Source organism: Solanum tuberosum, unplaced genomic scaffold (assembly GCF_000226075.1).
Source record: "Solanum tuberosum cultivar DM 1-3 516 R44 unplaced genomic scaffold, SolTub_3.0 scf00549, whole genome shotgun sequence".
In the NCBI taxonomy this organism is placed as follows: domain Eukaryota; kingdom Viridiplantae; phylum Streptophyta; class Magnoliopsida; order Solanales; family Solanaceae; genus Solanum; species Solanum tuberosum.
The window spans coordinates 239671-249547 of record NW_006239490.1 but is presented as its reverse complement, the minus strand read 5'-3'; the positions used below and the strand labels follow the sequence as shown (position 1 = coordinate 249547).

Sequence of the window (9877 nt, the reverse complement as noted above, 5' to 3'; positions counted from 1 at the left end):
ACATTCGTGGACGAATGTTCCCAAGGGGGAGATATTGAAATGACCCAAAAAGTTCTTAAAAATGTGCTTCGGAAGTTACCGGAAACTTGTTTAGCTATATATAAAACAATCATTTCGTTTTTTTGAAAATACGACTTCATATTCTTGTTTAGGGGGTCAAATTGAGTGGAAATGGGTCTAACCCAAATTTTAGAGCAACCGTATCAAAATCCGAAATTTCCAAGTGAAGCCTTTTTTCGAGGGTCTACTTTGGAGGGTCATATCTCCTAGCACACAAATTATTGGGTGGACAATAACATATCCATGGAAAGCCCTTTGAGTTAGCTACCTAACGCACTTCGTTTCACCTCATTCGGAGTCCGGATGAAAAAGTTATGCCCATTTTCGTAAAATCTGTCCGGCAGGAAAGACAATTTCCAGAGAGCGTTTTTACTGTTCACCCTCCTCATTTTTTTTTCTAAGTGTTGGACCATTTTTCCAAAGGGCATATGTTTATTTCCTATATACCATTAGTTCAATTCTCATCTCTAAAACATTTTCCAAAACACCTCTCCCATACTTAGACACAAGAACAAGATATAACACTTCCACCTAAGGTGGATTCAACCTACCAACAACAATCGTCACATATGGACATTTAAAGAGAACTATACTTTCAATTACACTACAATAACACTTTGTACAAGATCACCTTATAACCATAAGAATACCTTCACATATTTACCTTCACATAGTACTATAACACTTCATAACTTGATAACACTTTAATTCAATAGCTAGTGCCTTCAAGGCCATATTCATAATACAATCCATAATTAAACACCTCCACCATAAGTGGATCAAACCAAGCAAGAACAATTATATCAATAATATGAGATTAAGCCAACTTACCATCCTCCAAAGCCATCCTCAACATTAATCAATAGATATAGAAAATCATAAACATCAACAATACAATCTATTCTAAGCATAAATTCATCAATACCCAATCATTATCAACAAACCCATTTCGTAAGTCAAATATAGAAATTTGTGAAATCAAGCGTTCATGAGATTTTTCACTTGAAAACATCAATTTAATATCAACAATATCACAATCCATCATTTAAAACCACTTAATGCAAGAACCCTTGAGTAGAGTAACAAATAGAAGTTTTTCATAACTTTTGAGAATTGAAAACCCTTTGAAATTGGTTCTAAAGCGAAAACTAGCTTTAGATAAAGAGCCACCATACCTTAGTATTGAGAAAACCCACAAAAATTTGATGCAAGAAACCTTCAATTCGAAACCCTAGCTCCAACTTGACCTTTGCCTTCAATGGTGTTCTAGAGAGAACCCCCCCTTTTTTTTGAAGAATGAATTAAAACAAACCTTTTTAAAAGTTTTAATACCATATATAGAAATTAGAAATAATCTAAAATATACCCACTTTTTAATTTAACTAAAATTAATATTTACGAAAATGCCCCTTGCCTACATGGACCTACCAAATAAAACTAAGGCAAAGTCCAATTTTCATTTTGGAAAATTTCATAACTCCAATTTATGCTTAAACTTAAAAAATTCATACGTTAGGCTCTAGTTTCACCTATCTATTTTTAGGGTCGTTACATAAGCTACTCCTAATTGATTATGTAATTAACAATTTATGACTGAATTCTGTAATACTGGATAGCTCGCTTACTGACATGCAAACTCTAAGAATGCAATAATTATATCTGATAATATGACATTCGTAAACTGAAGCATATATATAACTAAAATAACTGACCTAACATGTATAATTCATGAACTAAAATAACTACATAGCTAGGGTTCTAAATTCATAAAAGAATCTACGCAAAATAATACTAAAATCATGATGATCTGATTAGGAACATTAAAGTAACTATTTCATAATAATCTACTAAATTTCTAGAAACCCTAGGTGGTCTAGATAATTTGAAGGAAATCAAGAATATGACTGAATTCTAGGGACCCAATGGGTGAAAGGAACCCACCAGTGAAATCTCACATACCTGATGACAACTTTCACGAAGAAATCTTTCGATTTCAGGGCTGAAACTAATGAAAACCTGTTGCGTTCTTGGAGAGGGGTTGGTCGACTCTTTCTTCTCTCTGCGTGCTAAGTTTTCTAAATTTTGGTGAATGATTTGCTTAGGGTAGATTCTAATTAAGTTACTAGGCTAAAACTGACCAAAACCACGTAGTTTAAGGGTTAAACAATGTAGTTTAGGGGTCCAATGCATAATGAAAAGACCAAACGACCCCTGACTTAAAAACTGTCGGGAACTTCCCTGGACCATAGACTGTGGCCTGACCTACTGTCCGTAGGTCCTCGCATATGTCTGGACTTAGAATAATTTTCTGGGCTTTTCTGGGGAGGGTTGCAGATGGTGAACCACGAACCACCAGGACGGACCGTGGGTCACCCTACGGTCCGTAGGTGACAACCGTGGGTTGCACCTGCAACTTCTAAAATTTGCATTTTGGTAGTTTTACAATACGGGGTGTTACAATCTAAATAGAAATCAGCCCAACCTAACAATTTTACAATATACAGTTCACAAGGCTTAACACTCACAGACCAATAGTCACAGTTCAACAACCAATAAGCTTCAAGTATATCAATCACACATATCAAGTAGGTCATTCACACATATCAAGTAGATTAATCACAAGTGTCTAGTAGATCAATCACAAGTATCAAAATTCATCAAATTAGAATAATCAAACTCTTGCCGAAACCATTTCCCTTCGATACAATATCACTAGACGGAACCATTTCCCTTTGACTTTATATCATAACATTGTAAAATATTACTCCATAAATTTCAATAGTTAAAAAGGTGGCATGTAAGTCAAAATAAGTGAAGCCCACAGTGGGCAATGAAATATACTTTGAAGGTCTAAAAAACGTCTTTACAGTAGAAGGAAAACAAAGCTGCAATAATATGAACCAATGAAAAAAAAAAATTAGCTCAAAAGACTCAACTACCCTCGGCAGGCAAGCAGGCATGTTGACCTGTTGTTTGCATGAGCTGGTGAAACTCCCTTTTATAATAAAGTACTAGATTTTGTTGCCCGTGCTATGCACGGGCCCAATAACATAAATGGTATGTTTTGGGGCTAATAACGAAATTTTTGAAGCGATTGTTTGCGTGGATAAAGGAATAAGTTTTTTTATCACAAACCTGTACTTTCTTTGACGCTATTCAAGGCACAATAAGACTACCCACATACAACATTTTTGAACAATTTTATGTTGTCAATTATCACGATTTAATTTTAAGAATCAGTCAATTTTTTTTTCTGTTTTTTTAATAAATATTTTAAGTTGTCAATTATCACGATTTATTGTATTTTATACATAATTTTTAACGATAGATTAATTTCAAGAATCAATCGAATTTTTTTAAATGTATTTATTTTTGAAATATTTTATGTTGTCAATTATCATGATTTATAGTATTTTTACGCAATTTTTAAATATAAAAAATTTAAAAAAAATAAGACAAATAAATTAAAATGGACCCAATATATGTTATTTTTGTTGTCTCAATTTATGTGACACAAATGAAATTTGGAGAGTCATTGAATATTATATATTATACTTGGGCATAAACTCTCTTACGCACGGGCCCAATAACTATTATTTTTTGTCCTAATGTATGTGACACAGATAAAATATAGTGAGTTATTTAAATTTAATATGATTTTTAAATATTTTAAGTTGTTAATAATGTAATTTATAATATTTTTACGTAATTTGTAAATACTTAATATATATTACTCCACTTGTCTCAATGTATGTAGCATAGATAAAATTTCAAGAGTTAATCAAATGTTGTTAATTGTTAAGACTTACAATACATTTTACGTAGCTTTCAGTAATTTGACATTAAATAATACATATTACTACTTTTGTCTCATTTTATGTGACATTGATAGATTAATTTTAAGAATCAGTTAATTTCTTTTTTTGTGCATTTTTAATAAATATTTTAAGTTGTCAATTATCACGATTTATTGTATTTTATACATAATTTTTAACGATAGATTAATTTCAAGAATCAATCGAATTTTTTTAAATGTATTTATTTTTGAAATATTTTATGTTGTCAATTATCATGATTTATAGTATTTTTACGATAGATTAACTTCAAGAATCAATGGAATTTTTTGTATCTTTTTCAAAACATATTTTATGTTGTCAATTATCATGATTTATAGTATTTTTACGATAGATTAACTTCAAGAATCAATGGAATTTTTGTATCTTTTTCAAAACATATTTTATGTTGTCAATTATCATGATTTATAGTATTTTTACGCAATTTGTAAATATAAAAAAAAAATTAAGACAAATAAATTAAAATGGACGAAATATATGCTATTTTTGTTGTCTCAATTTATGTGACACAAATGAAATTTGGAGAGTCATTGAATATTATATATTATACTTGGGCATAAACTCTCTTACGCACGGGCCCAATAACTATTATTTTTTGTCCTAATGTATGTGACACAGATAAAATATAGTGAGTTATTTAAATTTAATATGATTTTTAAATATTTTAAGTTGTTAATAATGTAATTTATAATATTTTTACGTAATTTGTAAATACTTAATATATATTACTCCACTTGTCTCAATGTATGTAGCATAGATAAAATTTCAAGAGTTAATCAAATGTTGTTAATTGTTAAGATTTACAATACATTTTACGTAGCTTTCAGTAATTTGACATTAAATAATACATATTACTACTTTTGTCTCATTTTATGTGACATTGATAGATTAATTTTAAGAATCAGTTAATTTCTTTTTTTGTGCATTTTTAATAAATATTTTAAGTTGTCAATTATCACGATTTATTGTATTTTATACATAAATTTTAACGATAGATTAATTTCAAGAATCAATCGAATTTTTTTAAATGTATTTATTTTTGAAATATTTTATGTTGTCAATTATCATGATTTATAGTATTCAAAGCTAGAAAAGGAAAAAATATATATATACTCCCCTTGTCCCATTATGTATGAGTAAGTTTGATTTAACACAAAATTTAAGGAAAAAAAAGACTTTTGAAATATATGGTCTAACATAAGTGATACTCTCTTTGTTCCTATTTATATGTCGTCCTTACTAAAAATAGATGGTCTTTAATATTTGTCATTTCACAAAATGAATACATAAAAAATATTATTCTTTCTATTTTACCCTTTGAAAGTTATTAACCTTGAAAGTATACATTTATCCAACATAGAAAAACTAAGTGATTAATTTATTTTTATTGGTCAAAGTAGTTAATCAAAGTAAATTAATTTATGTTCATTTTTTGAAAACTTAACTTCAAGAGAATACAAAATAAGGGTACAATGACAAACTTACTTAGTTTCTTAAAGGGTGTGAAACCTAAAACGGTGACAACTGGATAGGAATGGAGGAAGTAGATGTCTATGTGACTGTACATCATTTCACTAAGGATAAAATGAATATTTTAAAATTAAATTATCGCTAAATATAGAAATGTGTTATTTTTTTAGACCGACTAAAAAAGTAAATGAATCGTATAAATTAGGCATAATACATAAATATGTCATTTAACTTAGCCTCATTTCACATTTATACCTCCAACTTTAAGTGTGCACAAATAGACACTTAAACTTGTGTAAAGTTGAACAAGTAGACACATGAGTTCTATGTGGCATAATACACACAATTTGCCATGTAGGATGCGTGTCTATTTGTTTAATTTTATACAAGTTTGAGTGTCTATTAATTGTGCATTCTCAAAGTTAGAGGGCATAAATGTAAAATGAGGTAAAGTTAAAGGACATATTTATATATTATGCTTATAAATATAGGGTAGAGGGAGTAGTAGATTTCAAATTGGTAATATGGCAATCATGATATATTGGATAGGATATTTATTAAATAAGTTACAAATTCTATTTTTTTACATAAAAAAATATTCCTCTGAGTTGGGGTAGCTTGCTATCACTTAATAAAATGTTTCTTTGATATGTATTATAAGGAAATAGGAAGAGCACATGAACATATTAATTAAGAATTGAATAATAATCAAAGATCGAATTTTAACATACCTTAGGAGTAGATTAGAACTAGAAGCTCATAATTTCCCAAGCTCTCTTGCTCTTGTTGAATTCTCTTTGCACTATTTACTACAGAAGAGCAGCAACGTTTTATTTTGATGAATTTTAGTGTCATTATATCTCCAATACTCTCCGGAATCTCCTCCAGTTGAATAACCCAATGCAGTATTAATTGCTCAAGCATCGGAAAATTATCACTACCAGCTGCTTCCCACCTTTTCAGATCATAGTTCCCATACAGTTGTAGATATTTTAATTTATGAAACACAACATCTTCATCTACTTTCCAATCTGTTCCAGCAAATGCAAAATTCCCTTTGAGCACCTCAAGATTCGGTAAATTAGCCAGCAAATTCACAACTTCCCATGGTATACGAGTACGTGTTAATGTCAACTTCTTGAGATTAGGAAGAAAAATATCTCCTGAGATAATCATCGGATCAATGTTTTCTTGTGTTTCTATGTGTAGTGTCTCCAGATCCTGTAACATACTGAGAGAATCAAGAAAATCAGGATGCTTAGATCTATTTAAAATCTTAAGCTTTTTTAGATTGGGAGTTCTTCTTATGATTTCCGCAACAAAAGGAGAGTTACGGAGATAAAGTGTTTGCAAGTTATTCAGAAGGCACAAAGGTTGTTCTGCTTCATCAGGATTTGATATATATAGTGGAATATCAATATCCAAATGTCTTATCTCTGACATTCTCCAGATATCTAGTGGCTGCTTCAATGTTGTTGGTCCGAGATAGACATGCCTTCGAATAATTATGGTCTGTAGATTTCTCATTTTGGCTAGTGAAAGAGCTTCCTCAATTCTTACAGCAACATATCTCAAATGTACAAGTTCAGGTATTACACAAGAGAAATCGTACAGGACTGGTAACACGTCCAATACCTTAAGCAACTTGAACTGTGAAACAATGGAACACATCCGTGTTGGAAAATGTACTTGCATTGAAATAAAGGTGCGGATAATACCACTGCTATGTTGCATACCATAATCATGCTTCTCTTCAACTTCAGACAGAAGGATCATTCGATGTTGATCATTCCCATTCATGACATGCACAACACTTTTCGTATGAGCTTCACTTATGCATAGTTGGCGAAGAAGATCATGAATTTTGCAAGTTTTCATCCTTCCAGTAAGACTATGTGTACCAGTCAAAATTAGACTTCTATCAATTAACTCTTGTACATACTCCTCTGCCACCACTTCTAACCTTGTATTGCTTCTTGCCTTTACGAATTGCTCAGCAATCCATAGCCTAATCAACTTGGAAACATCAATCTCTCTGTCTTCTGGAAAAAATCCAATGTAGAGAAAACAATCCCTCAAATATTGGGGCAAGTAGTTGTAGCTCAAAGAAAGAATTGATTGGCATCGTTCGGTTACTGTACCAAAGAATGACTTCAGATTTTCCTCAACCTCCTTCCAATTGTCATGCGTTAAGTCCATTTTTACAAAAAGTCCAGCAACAACAACAATAGAGAGAGGTAATCCTTGACATTGTCGTACAATATGCTTCCCTATTTCTACAAGTAAAGGAGGACACGGATCGTTTTTGAATAATTTTTCGGTGAATAGATTCCAACTATCATTTTGACTTAGAAAAGACTTGCGATGAGGTGGAAAATCAGGACAACTGACATAATCAGCAACATACTTGAGCCGAGTGGTTAATAGAATTCGGCTTCTATTGTCATCATTTGGAAATGTTCTTTGCATTTGGTCCCAAGCCTTTGTACTCCAAATATCATCTATGACAATCAGAAATCTCCTACCCTTAAGACCTCTATACACAATCTCCATTAGTTCATCATCGCTTGTTTCTTGCTTGCTTCCAGTAATTGAAGAGACAAGTTCAAGAGCATTTGTCTCTCATTGTATTCTTCAGAGATAGTGACCCATGCTTGTTATCAAATCGAGAACGAATGTATGAATCATCATAAACTTTTCTGGCAAGAGTTGTCTTACCTATACCGCCCATACCAAAAATTGGTATGACAGTTAACTCGTCTGTTTGGGTAGTAACGCGATCAAGTATTATGTTGAAGTCATCCTCCATCCCAACAAAAGAATTTTCCTCAATTGTACTTTTTTCTAGCGAGGAGGAAATTCTTGCTAATTCTGCAGATTTGCTTCCATGGTTGTTAAACTCGATCAACATCACCTCTTTGTTGAGAAAATAAACTTGTTGTTCCACTTTCAACAATTCTTCATAAAAGGATTTACAAGCCTTTTGCCGATTGACCTCGTGATCTGCTAGAATGATGCTTCTTAGACTTGAATCAATTCTATCTTCTGCTTTGTAAACTACATTTCTGATCCTCTTTTCTACAACCTTGAAATTGAAAATCGATAAATTAATTATTATTAAAAAGAATATATATAACATCAGTAAGATTTAATGAATTGCATATATACCTTAAGAGTTTCAATATCCTTTGTGGTAGTATCGTCGAGGAAATCTTGCAGAGCAGAAAGATTTTGACAGAGAGATTCGAGATGTTGTTGTGTACAGCATGGACAAACGAAAGATTGATTAGGTTTCAAGAGTTGGTTCAATGTATACATAAGTGAAGAAATAGCAGCATAAGCCATTTCTCTTGCAGGGAAGAAAGAGTCAATAGAGAGGATAACAATTATTGCAATTTGCAGATTTAATGTCTCTGCTTTGTTATTATTAGGCTAAGAGGTTTTGTCCAAATGATTTTTTTATTTTTCTAAATGGGGGACACCATTTGTTTATATGAGTAATTAAAAGAGATGATGGATGATAACGCAGTCAAATGAGATGCTCAATGGGGTATTTCTTTTCTATTTTTATAATTGAGAAACAAGGTATAGCGCACTAAACTTTTGTCATAATCTTTAATTAAACAATTGATGGGTTTGTTGACAAATGATGACACAATGGTTTACACTACTACTATTAATCAGCCTAAGAAGGATTATTCATCTGTTTTATCTTTTTTGACATGCAATTAATTAATCGAGATGTGTTTAAGCTAATCAAAGACACGAGCAACAATTATCAAGAAACAAAGAGATACCTTTGCAAATGTGAGAACTTTTAACTGAGAGAACTATGTAAATCTAAGTTGTTTTTCAAATATCATTTATTCATATGCATATCATATCATATATATATATCATATATTATTATAAGTGGGAAGAGCTTAACCTCAAGAGTTGAATTACGAAAATAACCCTATATTAAATTAAAAAAGTAATAAAAATTAATTAATTAAATAATAATCATATATCATATTATTATATTATTATACTAATGCTAATCATCATATACCTACTTGTTTGTTTTCTCCGTTTGTTGGCTTCTCATTTCCTTCCTAATCTTAATTATTCTCTCTCTACTTATAAATATTCACTTATTGTTATAATAATTATAATAAAGAAGGGGAATGAAGAGTTGCAAGGTAATTAATTATGAGAGAAATGTTCACTTTATTGCTATATAATTATGATAATAAAATATAAAGAGAATGAAGAGTTGCAAGGGTAATAAATTTGGAGAGCTATATATAATATTTGTGTAGCAAAGAGGTGGCCAGCCGATGGTCATTATTTTTGCAAAAATGCATGATTATTAAATAAAATTTTCATTTTTCTCTAAATACATTAGTTGATTACTTATTACTTTCATTGTATTTTTTTGCTTTTTACAGAAGAAAAATGTGTATAAGTTCTAAAAGTTCATACGGAGCATGCAATGATGGAAATGGATATTG

General features: G+C 30.9%; 2 protein-coding genes across 2 annotated transcripts in view; both read right to left on the bottom strand.

Annotated features, from left to right (window-relative positions):
* LOC102583714 (putative late blight resistance protein homolog R1B-12) overlaps positions 1-8823 on the bottom strand; it is a 37849-nt gene extending 29026 nt beyond the window's left edge. Inside the window, exon 1 of the mRNA XM_015304550.1 lies at positions 8553-8823. The gene's annotated coding sequence lies outside the window, so the exon portion shown is untranslated. The remainder of the gene's footprint in view (positions 1-8552) is intronic.
* Positions 6117-7937, bottom strand: LOC107058624 (putative late blight resistance protein homolog R1B-16). Its single transcript, XM_015304543.1, has one exon. It carries the CDS (start codon positions 7935-7937, stop codon positions 6117-6119), a length of 1821 nt encoding a protein of 606 aa, XP_015160029.1.
* Positions 8824-9877: the final 1054 nt, after the last annotated feature.

Coding starts and splice junctions, on each gene's coding strand:
- LOC107058624 (XM_015304543.1), bottom strand. CDS start 7,937: ATGGAGATTGTGTATAGAGGTCTTAAGGGTAGGAGATTTCTGATTGTC.